General features: G+C 37.4%; 1 protein-coding gene across 1 annotated transcript in view; it reads left to right on the forward strand.

Moving 5' to 3' along the window:
* Positions 1–22930, forward strand: part of LOC108244434 (limbic system associated membrane protein) — a 246543-nt gene that overhangs the window by 181086 nt on the left and 42527 nt on the right. The window contains exon 4 of the mRNA XM_017430636.1: positions 12292–12417. Coding sequence (XP_017286125.1) covers positions 12292–12417 — 126 coding nt within the window. The remainder of the gene's footprint in view (positions 1–12291; positions 12418–22930) is intronic.

Here is a 22930-nt window from a genome sequence, read left to right on the forward strand (position 1 = left end):
TTAGTCATTATACTGAGAAGTGTGTTATTGTAATATTCAATAGTTCCTCTTTGCACAAATGAAAATGGGTCTGGGAAGTCCAGTGCAAAACTTAAAGCCCAACCTCAAAAGGGAATGGGTTTATGAAAGTGTGGTTCAGATAAAAAGGACACTATTTCAATTTTAGAGATTTCTTTATGGGGAAAAGAGCTGTCATTAGTTTGTTTTATTTCCAAAAAATACAGTCTGCAGTATTTTTTACCCTTTGACCCTCTAAAGCTTGTAAGAAAGAAAAAAAACTTCTGTCTACCATCCACTATCTGTTTTCCCTCTTTCAGTGCAGAGACCAATTAAATGCTCGCATGATTTATGAGCTGCTGCCCTTAGCTGGACCTACACTTTGGTGGTGGGTTCTCAAAACACAGAGTGGAAAACACCTTTCTAATTAATCACTCTGAGGTTCCCAAGTTGCATGAGCTCTATATTAGTCATGGATGGAAATGAGATGGGTCTCAAATACAAAACATTCAAACACTCAAAAGTAAAAAGCTCCCCTTTGCCTTCCTGGGTTTTATCATAGCCCCCAGCAGAACATAGCATCTGTCTTATATTCTTTATTTCCTTTGAAAGTATTACGTGTCTTGTGTTTTTACAGCACTGCTGATGCTGACGGCTACATGTGGAACAAAGGAGAAATAGGTTCTTTTTCTTTTGTTACCACTCCCAGTGACCTTTTGTTTTGTTTTGCGTGCACTGAGCACGCTTCTGTCAATCATGGACAATCCACATCATCCACTGCACATCATCTCCAGACAGAGGAGCAGTTTCAGCAGCGGGCTGCTGTCACTGTGACGCCATGCAACTCTTTAACTCTACCTGAAAACACAATTGCTCCTATTGAACTGAAATACACATTGCTCTGTTTTAGTATGCTTTGTTTACACTCAGCTTTTTAAAACCCAAGTTTATTTTCATTTAATTTTTTAAACCACACAAGACAATCTTACTTGCATTTTGATTGTACTGGACTTTAAATTGTTTTTTTTTTTTTAACCTTTTACTGTTTTTATTATTTATGCATGCCTTTGTATCATAAGTTTTTGGAGACTGCTAGAAGTTGTATATTTCCCCTCTGGGGATGCATAATATATCTATCTATCTTGCAAAGCTGTATTTTAGATCATGCACATTAGTTTTATTGAAGACCACAACAAAATAATGTATAAAAAATGCAGGGGCAGCTCTAACATTCTAAATTTACAGAAACTATTGAGAAGGGTTTGACACCGGTTTGAGATGCCCTGACAACTATCACAAATCTTTTGATCATATTTAAATTTTGGGTGGCAAGACTGCAACCCTTTGCAAATCAAAAAGGGACATTGAGAGCCCCTGCAAATATTTTTATGTATTTTAGAAACTCCGTCACCAATGCCATTTGCCAACTAGTCACAGCCAAATGAAATACTTCCTAAGACCAAATCCCATTTCACCCCTTCTCCACACCCTAACGATCTTATGTATATTGGTAGATTGTTCTGTAGAGAAATAACAAATAGGTGGGACCATTTAGCCCTTGAAACAGAGTTTTCAGGGTATGAGCTGTGATATTTTATTGTCAACTTTTTTAATGTCTATTTGACATATTTTAAAGTGTTATAATTTGGCATTATAGCCAATCTTCCTAAACAAGGATAAAAACATCAGTGCCAAAGTTTATTGCAGGCCATAACTACTTGCATAGCATATATGAGTATATTGATTTTGTATCTGTTTATGTAAAGGTGTGACCATGACAACTGATGGCATATTGGCTTCTTGAAGGGGTGTCACATTTTGTAGGGAAAGATTTTACCCCTATTTGACTTCAAATTGAGGGCCAAGGAGCAGGGGAAATGGGATTCTGCCTCTAGGTTTTTCTCCTGCAGCAGTAATGGCAGCATCGGCCAACTTCTTAGAACTACAGATTTTTTTCATTTCAGTTCTACAGAGTCAGGCTAGTATTTCTGTATATGTGTCATGATGGAAAACAACAACTCGGGGGGTTCAGATCAAACAGAATCTATGTTTCTGTGTTTTGCATTGGGACGTGACGGTACGGGCAAAATGCGTGTTCAGGACTGTGTGTATGTGGGCCACCCTTGTAATGCAGATTTAGCCTTTAATTACATGGAGTTTGAATGGCAGCATGAATAACTGAGAGTATCAGCTGCAGATTTTATCAATGAAACAGTCTTTGTGGGACAAACAATATCAGAGAATGAAATATATATTAATGACTACTTGTGTTCGACCATACAGAGTGTATCAACATTAGAGATGGATCACTGCAAATACAATTTACTTCCTTTACTTCTATGGTCTGTTTAAGTCTTTTGAAACACTTTTTCCAAGCTATTTTATGCGTAAGGTTGATTTTTTTTTATGAAATATTACCAAAAATATTTGGTATGGAATTTGCATGTCTCTCCTTCTTTTTTGACCTTCCATATCCAAACCCAGAGAAGATCAATAATAGTCTCAGCTTGACTGATTTAAATCCCTTAATTGCTGCTTTCTCTATTTTTGCAGGAACACATTACTATGTCAGGTCAAAGTATAAATGCACAAAGAGGCTAAAAACAAGGTGACACAGGCAAAGACACATAAGCAGCATTAAATCACAGCAGGACCTTGTTTAAAGCAACATCATTCAGTCTCTTGGTTTTGACGGCAGTCTCCCTGGTTGGGGTGACTTTCAGTATAGAAAGGAGGTAATTTGCTCTAAAGCGTCTAAGCACTAAAAGCTAAAAGCCAAAGAGCTTCAACTGCTTTCTCCTGATTATCCTCTAATGGTTTCAAATTAGCTGAGCATAACCATACGCCTCTTGTGCATAGGCTGCCATATTATTCCTCCAAATGCCACTGTGGGGCCCACCAGGGGGTAAACGTTGGAATAACGCTGACATTATAAATGGTTTTTGCTATACAGTATGTCGATCTATATGTAAAATAACTGAACTGTGGAAACATTCTTTGTGCAAAGATGGAACAAAAATGCCATATAAAATAGCTTTTTTTAATTCTGATTTTGCTTTTTTTGTGTGTTCATAAAGCCACTGGTGTTGTATTGTTTTAACCACCAGCCTGTGACGAGGCAAGGCGAGGGAATGAATTTCACAAACCCAAAACTGTCTTCTTGCTTCCTGCTTCTTGTATGTCTACTAAAATTGGAATAGAGTTTGACACAGTAATCTGCACATTGTAATAAACAGTTTCACTTGAACATAAAGCGATCTGACAGAACCCAGATGGTGCAGATTTCATCCAGTATTTCCTGCTGCCTCTCCTGCTTCTGTTCAAAACTTAATTTAATAACAAATATGCTTATGTTAGAGATGGGCCAAGCAGAAATATTGCTGCATTTTTCCTATGTTAGAGAATATACCAATTGTTACTTAAAGAAATAAAAGAGCAGGGGAGAAAGAAAAAAATGCTTGAAATTCTGACTCAAGATGTAGGACACTGGGAGCATCGACAGAACAGGGTGGCTGTTCTGTGATCCTTTATTTCACTTTGTCAGAGAGTTACTTGTGTTGGTGCTCACTGATTCTTCTCTTATACTTCAAATGATTGATTTGATACATATGCATTTATGTGACTATAATCTGTTAATCCTTTTACGCAACTATTTTTATTTGGAGTAAAATGATTACAGCACCAGTCATTTAAACAAATATTAATGGAACTACTTCTACCCTGGCTGTTCAACACTCAGTTCTACCTTTAAATAGCAGCTGTCTATGAAGATAACCAATTATAGAAAGTGAGTGACTTCACTGCCAATCATTTCTTCTTATTGTGAATAACTTGTCACTTGGACTAAGGAGCTGTCCGAGGTTCTGCTTCTTGCATATTCCCTCTTCCTATCTTCTCAGTGAAGATTGAGAAAGACTCATAAAGCTGCCAACATTAACACATTTCGCCCTAATGGCTCTTTGTCTCTCACTGCTTCATCTCATTTTCTTTGATGTTTGAAATGAGAGTTGAAATAAGGGTTAGTTTTTAATTGAATGTTCTTCATTATAAGAGATGTTTTTACTTTGAAAAAACTGGACACATGATTTGTTATTCATTTATTTATAGTTTTAATGTTTAATTGTTTTTTAGACATATGCTAAAGAGAAGGGAAATCTGCCACTACATGATGTGTCTTGATTTATTTGATTATGATTGATTATGAGGCTTGAATCACAAAAGGGTTGTGTGGCTTTTGTTTTCGCTAAATGTGAGCAAACAAAAGACTGTGCATTTGTCCTATTCACAAATCGACTGGCAAAGGGAGATGTATGCCTCAAACTGTGCCAGCAAGCAAACAGTCTTTCTCCCTCTCTCTGCACTGGTGCAGTTTGCTCACATTTAGTTAAAGTTTTGAAAAACATATCAAATTTTACAAAACCAGCATGTTTGTCACCGCAGTTGGAGTAGGATTTTTACCACTTAACACAAACTGCAATCCAACAGTAAAAGAGATCAATTTTCTCACAACTGGCAGGTTTGCACTGTCATATCATTAGTACTACTTTGTGAATCACATGCTGAATTGAAGCAAACTGTGATGTATAATGAAGTATGGAGCTAAAAGTTTAGTGACTTATTCCAGCAGTTTCTAAAACAATAAATGTTGGTGTTTTTCATCCACATCAGTTGGAGAACATCAATAGAGTCTGTACTCTATCTCAATGGATTAAATCTTCCCAACAGTTGCAGAGGTGAAGCACTTTTCAGCAAACTGCTCTTTTTACTATCCTTTATGAAGGCTGACCTATGATTCCACCTCAGTCCCCCTCTCACCCCCCTCCCCCTTTTACAGCTGACAGCTGGACACCAGGCGCTGAACAGGCACATAAGCTGAAATGTCTTTGACACATTTTTCCATTTCCATTGTATTTGCTTTTCTCACATCTTCATTCCGTTGCACTTCTCACCCCATCAGTCCTCTTTTCCTATTTCTGTAGGTGACACAGTGCAAGCAGTTGCTTCCACTTTGATTCATTTTTTTATCTATGCTTCCAAAGATTTATTTGCCAGTCACACACTCACGCAACCAATTTGGTTTTTCCATCCAAAACCCGCATCTGTTCTTTCAGGCACAAAAATAAATAAATAAAACAAGAAAACATTTGGGGTTCTTTGTTTCATCAATTGAGGGCCTTCACCTCAGCAAACCTCTGTTCCATCTCACTGTATCTGGAAAACATCTTACTTTGCTTTGGTCATTTGACTAAGGCAATAACTCTGTATGACTTCATTTACGGTGCCGTGTGGAAAGATTGGTACTGCCTTGTCAGATGGGATTAGAAGGATGGGTTACTAGAGGGTCTTGTATGTGTGAGAAAAAAAGGGCAGATGTTAGCTGTTAGAAAGCTGTTAGTGATGCTGTGCAGAGACTGAGCTTCAATAATAACCTTGCAGGGGAATCAAAGATTGAGGTATTGCTTCTTGAAAAACATTGTCAATATGTGGGAATAGAGCAGTTTTCTTTCAATCTAGCACAAGTCCGATTTGATTTAAAAAGCATAAAATTTCTTACATGATGTAGTTCTCACAACTGTTTTTTTAGTATCTATAAAATGCTGCCAGTATGGGTTTTTCTGTGTTTTGTTTGTCCAATCAACAAGGCTCACTCAAAATCCATGTTGTTGTTTTTTATTGTGAATCAAAATAAGCATTTAACTCTGTTTCCTATGGGCACCAATATTGAAGATGTGAAATTATAAACATGCCCTTATGGCAACATGATGGTGAAATACCTGCTGAAAACAGCCATAACAGGAGTATTGCTCAATGTGTTTTGAACCACTCGTTAAATTCAATAGAGTGACTGAGATCTGATTTCCCAATTATTGACAAAACAAACTCAAATTGACATAATTTGGCTAAACTTTGGGGGGTTCTTTTTGGCCAATTATAATTATAGACCTATTGACAACAGTGGTGAAGTCTATTACTTTTCACGCATCATTGGTGCAAATTGCTAAACTTTCAACCCCTTTAGATGGAAGTTGTCTCTAAACTTTAGAATTAATGTACTGTATTTGTTGCATCAGCTTGAAAGACAGCATAGCACATGGAGTGTCATGGATGAGGCGAGCTTCAAACAGAGTTTTGACTCTGATGTACAGCAGCTTCCTGTAGGAAGGAAGTGTCTCAGACAGTGTCTGTATAAGAAATAGAAAGGTTTGACCTAAATTTTGATGTTCAGGTATTCAAGAGATGACACATAAGAGCCAATCATCTCCTATGCAGAGTGAGTGAAATACCGCCATCTATCTGTGTCCTTGGAATTGGCAGCAGCTGATGATAGAGGAGGTGATGTAGGGCTCAATAAAGTGCATCATTATTGTCTTTGTCAGTCTGAGCTTAGGCACCTGCCAAGTACATTCCATTGTGCCCTATAGTTATTGTTCCAAAGTTAAGAAAGAGCACTTAAAGATAGTGTCTCACTGGGCTGTGACTAAGCTCACAAACATCATTTGCGAGGGAGGATCCAGAATGTGTCTGGAATGTCTTGCAGCATTTGCAGAAATTCTCAGTTTTCTCATGTGAGTTGTAGAGATGCACAGTCCTGTCGCTTGAGTTTTCAACATGTTCAAAAAATGTGTGCAACACATGATGCCTAAAATCGCAGATGATAATACATAATATTTACTAAAAAAAAAAAAAAAAAAAACTGGTCCAAATATGCCTATCTTCAGTTCAAATGTGTACTCCAGAAGGATCAATCATAAATGTAGGGGCAGCTGTCAATATTGGTTGCAAAGCGTGACAAAGCAAGCATGATGTGGACAGAGATGAGCAACATAATAATGAACTCGGCCAAGAATGCACTTTAGCAAGTTGTGCACATAAAATAGGCCTTAATTTTCAAAACCTGGTTGTACAAAACACAGCCAATCACTCAAAGATCAATGAGACTGCAATAGAAAATCTATGGGGGGGTTTATTCAATTTTGAGTTACCAACTAGTCAACCAACAGTTGTAACCAAGTGGGATATTAACTCTGCTACTTCGATTCCATAAAGTAAGATAGAGTGGACTTCAATGCTAATTAAGCTAGCTTGAAGCTTATATTATGTTTTGGCAGAGAAGATAAGGGAGACAGGAAAAATCCAGCTTGTTAATTTTTATCAATTTATAATAAAACAAATGTCAAGCAGAAAATCACAGCGATAAGACAATTTTAAAGATCAGAATATGTCTAAGATTGTAAGATGGCACCTTTTAAACAAAGTTTATCAACACATAGAACAAGGTCACCAGCAGCCGGCAAGTCCTATCACTTGGAGGGCAGCGTGACCATGCACCAAACTGTGAACAGGCATACTTTACATGACAATTCCAGTACTTCCTGATGTTAATAGAAGACCTATCATTCCTTGCCCCCATAACAATAGACATATAAAGGTCCACTTAAGTAAAACAACAATAAAATTGATTTGCCATATTTTTCAGGTTTAGTAGAGATTAGGACCCAGGGATGCAGACTTGCATGACAGCTGGACGCAAAACTAAAGACTTTAATTACTAAAACAAAACAAAAAGCTGGCAGGGGATCAAAATAGGATACAAAAATAAACTTAAGTAGCGAGCAGCAGTTATGGACCATGCAGGAGACAAAAAGTATGACAAACTGAAGATAGAATGGAGGACCGGGAGTTTAGGTAAACTGTGAGGAGTGATTACAAGTGGAGACAGCTGCTCTGATTAGTGAACGAGGGACAGGTGAGAGACGAGGAGCAGGACTGAGGTAAAGAGAAGGAAAAATGACAGGAAAACAATGGAGAAGTCAACACAGGGAATCTCAAAACATAAAAGTAGGAAAAAGAAAACACAATAAACAACATGACAAGATAAACTAAATCCAAGATAACAACCAAAAACTATGAATTCTACATAACAAACCATGATATACCGAGGATCACTACAATATTTCTGTCAGGTTTGGTGATGGATTTGGACCCAGAATGCAGACCGACATGAGGAACTCAAAATTAAACTAATTTATTAATAAAGAAAACAAAACGCTGACATGGCAGCAACAGAAACAACAAAAAAACTTAGAGATTTTCATGGGGAGCCACAAAAAGATGACCTGAGTGTGGCATTTATCCAACAATGAACCAGTGAGTAAGGGAAGCTAAGATTATAAGGACTGAGGCTGATGAGGAAGTGGACAACAGGTGATTGATTAGTAACTAGGAACTGGTGCAGATGGGTGAGGCAGACTGACATGGAAAACTACTAAAGAAGAGTGAGTAATGCACTCAGTAAATGTTTATTGAGAAAGTTTTCATATCAGCACCAAAATTAAAGATGTGGAATTCTAAGCATTCCCAACTGGGAACAAGAAGTCCAAATATGCTCTGAACTGAAAACACCCACAGCAGGAGTATCGCTCAGTCTTTTAAAGCAACTGATTAACTTTAATAATGTGACTGAGGTTTTTTTTTTTTTGGCCAGTTATGCACACATTGACAACAGTGGTGAAGAGTTTATTACTTTTCACACATCATTAGTGCAAATTGCCTAACTCTCAACCCCTTTAGATGGACGTTGTCTCTAAACTTTAGAATTAATGTACTGTATTTGTTGCATCAGCTTAAAAGACAGCATAACACATGGAGTGTCATGGATGAGGCGAGCTTCAAACAGAGTTTTGGCTCTGATGTACAGAAGGTGTCTCAGACAGTGTCTGTGTAAGAAATAAAAAGGATCAGCCTTCATTTTGATTTGAAGGTACTGAAGAGATGACACGTAACAGCCAATCATTACCTATGCAGAGTGAGTTAAATGCTGCCATCTATCTGTGTCCTTGGCATTGGCAGCAGCTGATGATAGAGGAGGTGATGTAGGGCTCAGTAAAGTGCATCATTATTGTCTTTGTCAGTCTGAGGTTAGGCACCTGCCAAAAGAAGTACACTTTCAGGTGTGCTTAATGGGGTTTTTTTGTGATGTTAATAATGAGCACCTTACTACTTTGATTACTCAAGAGTAAATAGAGTGGTGGTTCTCAAAACAGGTTCAAGTGTATTTTACACCCATTTAGTCTTTTAAATGTTATGAGATTTTTTTTTTTTTTACAAGAGGACTTGTATATAAATTTCATCCATGAAAAATCTGCTTGGTGTAATACAACTTGCCTTTAAAATCAGTAATATTAAGTGAAGAAAATGAGTTTCCTCTTAGTTATTGATATGTAATAATGTTATTTTTGGCTTCAGGAGTATAGATAGTCAGTCAAACAGTTTGAGATACTATATGTAGTTTATATATGTTAGCCTATATGGTAAAAAGGTCGAGCATGGTATTTTGCATGCTGCACCTAAGTTAAAACAATGATGTCACATCAGTCAAAGGTAATATTACAAAAATTTGTCGGAGGTTTTGTGTGCGTACTGTGCTACAATGAGCAGATTGTTCAAGATTCTGCAGCCTAGTTTTTTTGTTTGGTTTGGTTTCTGATCCAACTTTGCTCCTTAGTCTGAAGCAGATGTAGAAGAAGTCGTTATACTGGTACAGCTTCTGCACAAACCTAAACCCTCTAGATGATATTAGGAACCTACACTCATACCTTCTGCTTTCCCTTCATCCTCTTTAAGAAATGACATTACTGATAAGCTGGCCATCTCACGCCCTGCTACCAAGCTGCAACTGTAAAAGCTAGCTACATCCTTTGTGTCTTTTCAGTCTCCCACAGCTTGGAACTTGAACACGATTTGTAAGCGTGCACCTTTCTCCTCTGCACTGCTCCAGGAACCCTACAGCGAGCGCCACATACACCGTGATCTGTCTGAAAGACGCCTAATTTCAGTGTCCCAGATGGATAATCGGTGATGTATTCTCCCGTCACCCATCAAATTTCCCCTTGCAGAAGTCTGGTTGGTTGGCTGAGCACTAGCTCATGCAAGATAGGGCATAAACTTTAATAGAAACTTAATATTGCAAGGTTTTATTCTAGAGACCAGGTTGGCCGTTCACATGCTGAGCAGTGCAGAGAGGAATGCGGATTTACTTCTAGTACCAATGGGAAAAGAAACCAAACTCAACTGAATTCTCTGGATGCAACGCAAGTTTTTGTTCGTAAGGACATAGTTTGTTTCTAAATGTAATAATTTCACCTAAAACATGTCAAGCTCAAAAAACTTTGACTTGGCACTCTTGCATACAATTACAGAACTTAGAAATGTAAACTCATCTATAAATGTTTTAGCGATAACAGAGTTACTCTTATTTATTTAATTTGGTCGGTGTTATGGATTGTTGCATAGTTTATCATATTACAGTGTCATTGATCAAAATTTGTTTGTTGGGCTTTGTTGGCTTAATGTCAGCATTAATAATAATTTATCTCAACCCTATTACTTAGGATTTATGAAACCTCTGATATATGCCCTGCATGTCTGGGACTGATTGCATCCTAACTGTTGATTTGCTTTAAGCTGCATTTACCATCATAGTTTATCTGAGCTGTTCTTCCCCCCTCCTCTCCCTGTCTCAATGTTTTTTTGTTTGCTTATTTATTTATTCATTTTAATGAAAGTGACAGTGGTGGGAGTACAGAGTAGATGGAAATTGCACGGTGAAAACATCATTAAACACTGTCTTGAAAGGTGAGATGAAGCAGTGCCTTTTAACTTTGAACAGCAGTCTCACATCTACACAAACATGTGAGTGACTCATCCTTTAACTTGAAATTTTAAACGGAATTTTAAATCCTGCTTTCTGAAAGTTTGTGTCTGACCTAAAAATCAGCAATAAACATCTGGCAGATCCTCATTTGACAAGAGAAGCGAACTCAGAACTCGAGGAAGGAGGATTAATCTACTTATTTGGATGTTAGGTTAGGGTGAAAAAAGTTCACTCTAAGTGTATTTAAGGGCTTTAGCACCTAAAAAACAAGTTTTACAAAGTTTCCCTGAACTTTTTCTTTCATCTGAGAACCGATAAAAGTTTTGTTTATATATTTTGCCAATACATAAGCATTACAGCAACCTTTATTCATTTGATTGGTTACTGTTCAGCTTGTGTCACTATTTTTGAATCACTATTCCTTCTGTAAGCTTAGAAAACCTTTAAATACTTAAAAATGTGCGGTTTAAATAAGAAGAGTGTGCTATGATTTTAGGTAGGAATACAGTGTATGATGTAGACCAAATTTTGCAAAAAAAAAAAGACTACAAAACCTTTTCACATAAACAATGTGATTTTGGCAAGTGAGAAAGCTCAGTCCTCTTTAGAGAGTGAGAATGGTTGTTTGTCCTTTGTCTCAATGTGTCCCTGTAATGGATTTGAGACCTGTCCAGGATGTACCAAGACAGATACCCCAGAATGCAGAGTGCACACATCCAAACTCTCATTGACTCCCGTAATAGAGCTCAGAGTTTTCTCTTCAAGCTTAGAAACAAATGGTCTTGTCAGATCTACATGAAAACTAGAGACATATTAAAAAATACATGTGTGATAACCAGATGTTGTCATGGTTGAAGGTAGGAAGGACCCAAAGATGTATAAATAAAGATGATTTAAAAATAAAAAAAATAAATAATATGCACAACAAAAATGTTGGTATGGCAGCAAAAATAACAAGTAGCAAAAAACACAAAAATAAGACACAAAGCCAAACAGGACATGGTTTGAAATTACAATGGCAGACTGCAAATGAGAGAAGTTAGAGAGAATAAATAGGCAGGGGCTGATGAGGTGAGTAGAGACAGATGTCTTAATGACAACACTGAACAGATGTAAGTGGGCGGGGCTGGAGTGAGGAGCAGAAGCTGACTGAGGAAACGTAATGAGAAATGACAGGAAACACAGGTAGATACAGAAAACAAACTGAACACAAAGAAAATACAGAAAATACAAATCACAGAATACGAACCTGAAAAATAAACCCCAAAAACAAAAATGTAAACGTGGGAAAAACAGAATGGACAAATGCTTCTGTCATTTACAGTTAAGTAATAGGATTTGCATCATGACTGTGTTTTAAGCCTCACTTTGTAGTGTGTTTCTGCCTGCCTGTCCTAAGAGTGCTGCCAGGAAGTTACAGATAAAGGATGTGTGGTTACTATGGTGACCCTAATGTGCCTTGTTTCAAATGTTTAAGAGTTTGTTTTTTTTTTAATTGATCTTAGCAGTCAGCAATGAATGTTTTACAGTGGTTCTGTTCATAGTTCCTTTTTTTAACAGAGAAGTCTGTGAAACCTTCCTGGGATTATGACTACTTTGCCCTCTGCGCTATCTTAACATTATATCTCTTGTGTCCACAGTTCCAGCCAACATCTACAAGGTGTCAGAAGACATCACTGTGAATGAGGGCAGCAACGTGACACTCAGCTGTTTGGCGAGCGGCAGGCCGGACCCCATGATCACCTGGCGGCTGCTCAACCCCTCAGGTGAAAATCATGCAATCAGTGCTCATTATTTTCTGAGTGTAGAAGGCTGGAGGAGGTGAGCCAGAATACAGCACACACCGTCAAAGTTTAAAAAAAAAAAGGTTCTATTTTGTCCCTGCAGCACATCTTTAGCATGTACAGCTAGACAGATATTTAACAATAATTAAGAACGAATACTCAGTGAGGACTGGAGTTTTCTTTTTGACTGTTTTTTCTCCTCAGTTTTATTTCTTCAGGTTTTTCTCCATTCTCATCATTTTGTATCTTTTACTTGTAAGACTGAAATAACAGCAAGCACAGAAACACAACAAAAGATGTCATTTGCTGTTTGCTTACAAAAGTACTTAAGTATTTAACATTTTTCCATTTCAACTTCACACTTCAGGTGTACAGAATAAATTGAATTAAATTAAATATCTGCAGTGAGATATTACTGTTACTTTCCTGTTAAATAACTTCAAAACTGACTAAATAGGTAAATGAGCTAAATTAACTTACTAAACCATTTCAATTGGAAAACTTTGTCATCTGCTGTCTTACCATACTAACAACTTAAAGTAAGATACAAACATATTACTTGATGTTGCCTTAATCTAAATGACATTATTACAAAATAAATCACAGTTTTTAAAGGGGACCTATTATGCAAAATTCACTTTGCATGTTTTTGTACCTCCATTTGGTTATCTACTGCTTCCAGAAACAGTCCAAGTGCAAAAACAAAAACATCCAGACATTTTTTGACAATAACTAAATGTTTTCTGGTGTGTTCCAAAATGACCTGTTTCAAAAACCTCAAAATTGTTACGTCAAACATAGCAACCCAAGTGGAGGTCCACTCCCTTCATTACAAGAAGACCATCCCGTTTGTTCTGCTGGTTTTACCAATGCACAATGTCTGCTGGGAAAAAAAAATGTTTTGTTGTCAACTGCAATATAGAACATGTACCGCCGGTGTCCCGTCCTGCTACCAGTCGGGTTTCAGACTGCTGATTGCCGCTGTTCAACTCAATGAATGTGGTTGGGACCCGCTGACTGCCACTGTCCCGACCAACTACCAGTTGAGTTTTGGACCCACTTACTGCCGCTCTCTGACTTGACAAATGTCGGTTCGGAACCGCTAAGTGTCCCTGTCCCAAAGTCAGAATCCTCAGAGTTTGAACTAATAATGACATAAATGTGCATCAGATCTGCAGCGTTTAATCCTTCAGAGAGTTTTTATGTTTTCAGACGGGACACTGAGTCAGGGGCATGAGCAACAGCAGCTTATTTGCACAAAGTGAAATAGCCCTAAAACCGCTCATTCTGAAATGAGCTCAAAACAGGCAGAACTGATCAGGTGATTTGGTGTATTAAATGTAATGAAGATGTTTTGTATAGCCCACAGACTTATCCTGACTTGTTCAAGGAAGCAGAATAGGTCCCCTTTAACATATAATACATACGTACAGACAAATGTTTGACCATGGTTTGTAGTGAAAGCAACTTGTCAAGTAAAGTAAAGTTGTCATGCTCGCTATACACTAGTCTGTTTTTAAAAAGGTTCCTACCAGAAACAGTCTTTCTGTCAGAACCATTTGTCACGACATTGAGAAGATATTTATAGTGCTTTCATGATCAAAATCTCTGGATGTAATTACAAGTCAAAGATGGAACCAGACCTTATGCATCTGATCCATACTGAGAAACAATGTTGTGATATCTGAACTAGATCTTCATTCTGAGCTCTTCTAACGGAAAAAAAACAATCTCCTTTGTTAAAAAAATAAAATAGAATGGTCAGTATCCTTTTTTTGTTGGTATTTTACTTCACAATTACACAAGAAACTCAAAATTGACAGCTGGAATATTAAACTGAACTGATCATAATACAAGGTTGGAACAGGATCTCTTTTTCTGAGTGTAGCAACCATAATACTTATATTTCCTAGTTCTCTGTCTGCAGCAGTAGTATGACAACCATTACACTCTAGGACACACATTGTGTTCAAAGATGAGCATGTTTTTTTTATAATACAGGTAGACAATCTTACTATAAGCAAAGTTTCCCTTATACAATGTGACATTCACTCACTAAAACATTAATTGTTTTTTTAGACTAAGTAACATATTCATTTGCAATTTTTGAGGCCCCTATAATTCAGGTTAATCTGTCTAAAAACCTCTTATTTTAAATCCACAGTTGTGAAATACACATCATACACATACTATCAAAGACAGTGCAGAAAGAGCCAGGTTACTTTTCTCAATCTATGTGCATTCCTCAAATGTTGGTGATGTTTTTGCTTTGCGATTTAATCCCATTTCAGATAAAAGATACATGTCGCTGATAAGCGTGCACTGGGATCGATCAAGGAGCTCAAGTTGACAAAATCCCAGATTTGATGCAAGATTTGTGCCGATGGAAAGCCATCTTTATCTGCGTCTCTTTATCGGTCACTTCATCACGTTGTCAGCACTCCAGACATGTTTCATCAAACACATCTGTTTGCTGCACCTGGAGGCTGAACAAATTGGATAGGTGTGTTTGCCTCTTTTGCGTACCCGCATTAAAGTGGGCCAATTTGTTCTGCCTAATTCTACGAGCCATATGGATCTGACTGCCTGCTTTGCAGTTGTGAAGGCTGAAAGTCCTCAGAGTTCAAATGTCTCACAAAAGAAGTGAAGGTAGAGCATTTGTTCAGAGAAAATTGATGGAAATGTGTACAAAATGAAGAGGAGAGCAATATCTGACTTATAATAGTCGGTGCTTTAATTACTTTGTCGCTGCAAAGTTTATATTTTCTTAAGGTAGCATTTTAGTTTCTTATTCACTTTCTTTATGGTTTCATGAGGGACTAGTCAGTGGAAAGGCTGTGTCACAGACTTTATTCTTTTCTGAAACACAAAGGTAGACAGAAAATCCTGTCAATATCCTGGCAGGATTGAATCTTGTTCTGTATGTCTACAGGGTGCATACGGCTCCTGAGACGGGAGAGGCACATAATTTAAAATCACCAACACCGGTTTTATTTTTGTTGTTCTTTTCTGGGAGTCTTTCTCCACAGAATACTTAAGTTTGATACAACTTGTGAGTGTGTAGGGGAGTGCTGGGGGAGATAATGATGTCTGGCAGCCGGTAGTCCCACCGCTTCACGCCTTTGCTTGCCTAGTGGTGATGCTGCGTCGCTTTGCTAGTGAGACTCGTCTTTTTTGCAGGGACCACAGATGTCCTCGAGACACAAAATACAAGTCCAACTAAAGAGTTCTTTTTGTTTGAAGCCTTTGCTCTGCAGTCTAAGAATCAAGCCTCAGATCTTCAAAGGGTATAGCTGTTTTTACTCAAAGTATTTGTATTTTTCATTCATATCTAAAATCTGATGACATATCATTACTTTGAAGCTGAGTTCAAGTCGTTCTTTCATGATACAACTTTTTGAATGTTTTCTTATTTGAACTAGACAACTTATATTGGCTGGAGCCTTTATTGTTTTAACCGTACTGCTAAACATTTGACTGTTTTCTCAGAGTTTATAACTGTTTGATTTTATCTAGAGTAGGACACAAATGCCAGAATACAAACACCAGAACAAAAGAAACCGACCACCTACATGTTCATCTTTGTCATTATCCTCCCTTTCTGAGAAGAGAGGATAATGACAAAATCCTTTTTGGAGGGAGGATTTTGTCCCTCCCTTTTCCAACTACTACAAATAGGGACAACATCACTTAATGTAAAAACTGTCCATAGCTCAAATACATCATCAGAGAAGATGTACTGCAGCACCCAAGCTCCCTCAACAAGAAACTGATCTCCATAAGGCCACAGGAGGCAGCAGTCTTTTGGACTACAGACAGCAACCAGAGATGATGATCTGAATGATATGAATTTTAAATGAAATCCTCTTTAGTGTCACATAGTTTGTGTTGATATCATAACAATTTGAACTGCGTAGACAAATGGTTACAAAGGAATGAGCTACAGGTCTGAGCAAACAGTTTTTGTTTTTGTGTCCTCAGAAAGTATAGTATTTTAAAATTTTGCATAACTAATTGAGAAAACTAAAATGAAAAATGCGATTAAAAATGTCCACAAACAAGACACATTCATCTCTAGTCTGTTTTTAAAAGAAAAACTTCAGAAAGGAAACATGAAGCAATAAAAATACACGAGTGACAAGTGATGCAAATCTTTCAGGTTGACGTTTCATTTTAGGATTTATTAATTGGATAGTTTACAACAGAGAGTCTCAGGGGGGTCACATTGTTTACTGCTGTCAGTAATCTGTTTCTACAGTCCATCCAAGCTGAAACTCACTGCCCATCTTTTTCCTTTGTCACTGTTGGTTAAATTAGTTGGTTATCATAAAGATAATTAGATTATAAGGGACAGGTTTTATCACAAAGTGACATGACAGACAGTTTGAGATATAAACAAATAGCAACCTTTTCGATGGTGAGGATGCTTATACAAACCGTCAGGGCCAGCAAGGCCTTTTCTGCTGGCCTAAACATTCAGTGATCAGAATCAGTGCCATGCATTTTATTATTAATACTTTTTTCTATAGAAATGTTTTTAATCATTGACAGTTTTTACTTGGTTGCGCAGCTTTTAGAAATACATGTTCATTTTAGAGCTTTTGTCCAGTTACATTTCAGCCATCGTGAGTTGATGGGGTCAAAGAAATCTGCCTCTAGGCCTTCAGAGTCATTAGTCCAGGCCCTGGTAGATTAAAAAAATGGCAGTAAGTCTGTTGCTTTAACCAAGCAGATTTTGAGTTGGCAACACTCTAGTATGCCCATAAAGACGTCAGCTTTTTCACGTCCTTTAATTGGATGGTCAGAGAGGGGAGAGGATTTATCTGCCACCTTTAAATCAGTAACTATGAGAAGTACCCATGGCTCACAACCTCCGAGAAGCATTGCAGTTTGTGTTGCTGGGAGTGTCTGTTATCCGCAACTGATCGAAATGGTGTTTGGAGACACGCTGGGTTCGCAAGCTTGAGTTGGTTACAAGCAGCGGTGCTTTTGAGAGCTTTTGGGGAAACACGAGTGGATATACAGCTCAATTAATAGGTGTTCAAAAAAAAAAAAAGAAAAAATGCCAAGAACAAAAGTGGACAAACTCAACTTTTTGCATTACTCTCCATGGCAATAAAAAAGGACTTATATTTGGAACTGAATATGTAGTGGGTGAAGTAAAAGGAGAGTTAATTGAGTTGTTTTTAATTCATTTTGTTGCTTCAGGCTAATAGTTGGACTAAAGCATTAAAGGCTAATGCTTGCTGCGTAAAATGTGTCTGTGATGCAACATCCCGTCACTGTATTTCTGTGTAATGATGATGGTTTCTGTGGCCGTGGCATCATTTTGTGGTACTAAGTGATGAATTTATTCAGGGAGGATACCACTGCAGGCCTAGCTATGAAATGCAGGGTCTGCCATTGTACAAATGTAACTGAACTTAAGGAAAAGTGTTTGTTATTGAGTAAATAACTGAGATTGTTGCTCATACTTCACTAAGCTTTATTTGAATGAAGATAACACTGTTTGTGGGCTAAAATGAATGAATTTGCTTAAAGTCTGTCAATGCTTTGTTTGAAACAGTTCTGAGGCAAAGTGATTTCTAGAAATACTATGGCAAACCGCTGAAAACGTAAACTGAAATAAAAAAGAACTGTGAGAAAAATGACACTGTATGTGTGTGGATGCTGATTTGTACAAGCACAGAAAACAAGGTGGTCATTAACGAGGCAAATGTTAAAGCCGAAAGAAAAGTGTGATGATTAAACCCTTTTCTTACTCACTGCCATGAAAGGCAAACAATAATGTAATCGCCAGCGTGTGTGTGTGTGTGTGTGAAGCTTTTTTTTTTCTGTTAGCAAGAAATATCATGAACTACTAGGTGGACCTTAATAAAAATCTCAGAAAGTAATAACTGCATGTATAATAAATGGCTATACTGTCAGTTTTAAAGACATTGACCTAAACCTTGGTGTGTTAACAGCTGTGAGTCATCCTCATTGATTGACATTTTAGGAGCACTAATAGATCGATTGTTGCTGTCTTGTTGAAACCTTTGGCACTCAAGGCTGTGAGTGATATGCATTGCTTCAAGGAATCCTAGTTCAAACCATGTTCACAACAGTTTAACAAAACGTCAGAGGTTTTTTTCAGTCTCCGTTCTTTCTTTTTTAAACTTATAATTTCATAAACTTTTCTCATCCAAACATTGCTAGAGTTTGGCAAGAAAAAGATGCCCTCATTATGCCGCTTGCTCCCCTTTCACTGAAAAATAAGGGCAGACCGAGCGTCAAATCCGTGTATGCTTTCAAATTGCACGCTGGTGCCTTCCAATATGAGGCGTGAGAACAGTCTTTTTGTTCAGAGTGGTGTGATGAGGGTTCAAAAGATCCACCTTGAATGAGCAGCGACAAAAAGTCTTTTATTAAAGTCTGACAAAAGGAGAAAGTCAGTGTGGCTCAGAATTTATAAGTCGAGACTGGCATCCATTATATTTTTGTAACCCTCAGACATATTTTCTCAACGAGTTATTAATTTTGTTATCAGCACAAACTGGAGTTCCAAATCCAGTTTTTAAAACAGTTGGGAGAAATTAATTGTAGAAAAAGTTCCTGTATCATAAAAAAAAACTGCAGGATCTGGATTGTGATCTGGATCACCACCAACATTTTATCACTTTTTTTTTGTGACAACCCCAACAAGTCATGAAAATCTCATCAAAATCTGTTCATTAGTCTTAAATAGTCTTCTAACAGACAGATGGACGGTCAAACAAACCAACACTACCGAAAACATAATTCCTTGGCAGAAGTAATAAGGTCAAAGGTTAGTGATAAGCAAATCCCTTTTATGAAATATGCTTACAGCTTGCAATCAAAACAAAATGTACTTTCCACCTACAGTACATACAATTGTTTACTTGTGAACCTAACTGTTGACAGTTAATGAAAACAAGAGTTTTATGAGAAATGTTAACTTAAACATGGTTAACCTAATTTTCATGACTTTTAATGTCTCAACAAATAAAATGTCAAATCAATTAAATAAACTGAATTTAAAGACAAGACATTGTAAGATCAAAACGATTGAGGTAAAAGTTACAGACCCCCTGAGACAGTAAAATACATATACCTAGTGGCAAATACGGCACCGTCTGTCTTCAAGAAGCTGTCTAAACCTGGGCACAAAAAGTGTTTTTATTCATGACTCCAACTGTCTGAGTAAATTAGTCACATGGGTCTTGTGCTGGACTGGGGCAAAAGAAATTCATAATTCTCCCTCCACTCATCTTTGAAAACTCAGTTTTCTGTCTTTTTTTTTTTTTTGCACATTTAGATGACTCCTCAATATCTTCTTGACGATGTGATATAACTCCTCCTTCTCTGCTGCCTTTCTGATCATTACACCTACAGAGGATGCTTGTATCACTCTTTCTTGGTTGCAGGACTGCATGTGAGCACTTTTTAGTCCTTAGCTGCCTAGCTAAGGTTGACTTGAAGCTCAATTACTGAAGCGCATCATGATGCAAGATGCAAGTTGCATCATGCATGCGCTCGCTGTCAATGTTGCCATGGTTACACTTTTATCTGAGACCAAGATTGATGTAGAGGCTTTTTCAATATAGTAAATTGCATTGCATTGGACCAATGCATTCCTAATATAATTTGTGGGCTAGAACTCAGACAATTGAGAATCACTGCAAACAATTGTTTATACCGCTTTATTAGTTTTTTCACAATTTTACTTTTTTATTATTTTTATTTTTTACAAATGTCACTACCTCACTTGAAACCCCACTCTTACTTATAGCCAAGTCATTTTTAGTAAACTCTATCCAAGCTTTAGATGAGACAGATTTATTCTACATTGCTGATTACTGTGGCTTTGAGATGCTGTTCCAAAAAACACAGCCTTCCTTTTTTTTCAGAACAATCATATATTTTATAAAATATTTGTTTTTTTTCTTTTCATTTTGATGACTTTGATCACTTCACTTTTAGCTGAGCACGAACATCTTTCTGCTCTTCTCTGTAAAACTTTTGAGTATATTTCTTTAGTAACTAAGCTTCTTAAATACCTCTGCCAAGGAAGTTATGTTTTCAGTAGGATCTGTCTGTTTGTGTACAAGATTTCTCAAAAAGTTATTAACAAATTTTCATGGAATTGTCAGAAAACATCAGACATGCGACATGGAACAAGAGATTAGATTTTGGTGGTGATCCAGTCAAAGGTCGAGGTCACAGTTGACCTAGTGCTCTAACTCTACAACAGTGTAATGTAGGAATGTCAGACTGCACAGCCGGACACCTCATGGGTCAAAGATGATGCCTGTTGATTTCAAGGTTCATGGGGTCAAAGGTCAAGGTAACAGATAACCCCTTTATTAAAAACATGTCTATTCTTCTACATGTGACTGTTTTTTTACCAAGACTAGATTGCACTATTTTTTAGTCACACTGTGGCCTTGGCTGAGGTTTGTGCACTCTGAGTGCTTCTAGTCTTTTAAATGGGTTCCATTTATCAGTGTATTTCAAAAGAAGAACAACTTTCTTTTGTCTTCTGCTCTGAATGTATAGAATTTAAGAGTAAAGCACTGGCTGTAATCAGCTTAACTCTTTTAAATATAATTACCAGACACCATAGGGTAAACATAATTAACACATTCAGCATGAAAACTGTTTCTTTGGCCTCATTTACTGAGCAGTAAAAAGATATTAAGAGTACAAGTCTCATATGGTTTGCAGAGGGAGGATAATGAACATTTGACCGTTGCGATACAATGGGCCTGGTGTCGATAGCTTATTGTTCTGTAATTCTTGCTCTTTAGTATCAGTTCTCTTTATATTCAGCTTATATGTTGGCTTTGCTGTGAATATTGCCTGAATATATTCTAACAAGCATGAGTGCTTAATTATGTCATTAAAGGATGATGTAAAATATGGATAATGTCGCAGACATATTTGCAGTGTTTTATATTTATTAGTTCAAATGGCATACAAATGCTGATTTTTTTTTTTAGTTTTCAACTCATCGCTAAGACCATTCTCTAATTTCACTACTAGAACTGAATAATTTGGTCTTGATTTTTTATGTGTTCTTTTAGTTTTATGATTTGGTTATATTCTGATTATGGTTTGTTGGTATAATGCAACAGTAGATTGGTTTGATTTTAAGGACTGTTGAAGTACTTCCCTGTTGACAAAAAGCACTCCATAAAAATAAAGGTTTTTCTAGTTTTTGGTATGGGCTGAGTTGGATAAAACCAACCCAAAACATTAGGGAGAGTGGCTCTATAATCTAGCAGTTATTATTAAAACAAATTTTAGTTTAACTAAAAAAGTAAAATTAAAGGTTGCATGTATTTGTCTGATTGCTGGGAGTAATGTTTTAATATTCAATGCCTTGATTTCCATTGCTGCTTTTATTTCATGCTTAAAATATGTGAGAAAGAAAATGTAAATTGAAATAAATTAAAGAAATTTCTGTTAGTGGGTTTTTGTTTTTTTATTTAAAGAGGACTTGATGCCCAGTGAATGAAAACAACTTTTACTAATTGCAATTATGGTTTGAGTCTATATATATATATATATATAGTTACACTGACCAGCATATCTCCACAATTAACATTTCATTAATCTAGAGGAAATAGGTTATTTTTAATGGAGAGCCTTTTCTGCTTTCGTCTTGTGGAAGATCTCCACATTTCTTGTTTTTTTTTTTACTTCAAGGTAACTACTTTTACTGCACAGAACCATTGCTGAGGTAACCTTTTTTCTTTAAAATTGCTTTGTTGACAAGGCGAGGCTTGGTACAACTCAAACTCACAACGACACAACAAAGTTTTAAGGATTTTATTGCCAGGAAGCTGGAAGCAGGCTCAAAGTCTTTGATCGTCTCACTCACGTGATCGGCTAGTGGCGGGACCGGAACTGGTAAGTCCACTCCAACTTGGTTTAGTGTTGCAGACCGGCTGGTCTGAAAGGGGCTGAGACGAGAGGGAAAATCCAAGTCCAGGCGTGAGGTCGTTACCGGTAGGTCAGAGGTCCAAAGCCAAAACCAGACAGGGAGAATCCAAAGGGCGAGGTCCAGATGAGTGAAGCAAGGTCGGTAACGAGAGATCAGAGTCCAAAGAAGTATCAGGCAGGGAGCAGACAAGAGACGGTGGTCATGGAACAGGCAAGGGTCGAGATCAGGCATGAACGAGAGTAGTACGCTGGACATTTACTTGCAACAAGGCTTTCAATAATCTGGCACTGTGATCTGGGAGCTGTGGGTCTTTATAGTGACAGGAACAGGTGAAGCAGATGAAGGTGATTGTGTGGGCATGGCAACATGGGCGTGGCTTGGACTGTGGGACTGGAAAGTTAAGTGGCTGTGGCAAGAGGCGTGGTAGGAACAGATGGAGCTGTGACATTTGTACTTAAATGTAAGTCCTAACTTCTGAGATGGGACAAAGAAAAGCGTACAATCGGCTGTAAGTTCACATCTTTGGCACAGTACAAGTGTTTAAAA

This window comes from Kryptolebias marmoratus, linkage group LG2 (assembly GCF_001649575.2).
Source record: "Kryptolebias marmoratus isolate JLee-2015 linkage group LG2, ASM164957v2, whole genome shotgun sequence".
NCBI lineage: Eukaryota > Metazoa > Chordata > Actinopteri > Cyprinodontiformes > Rivulidae > Kryptolebias > Kryptolebias marmoratus.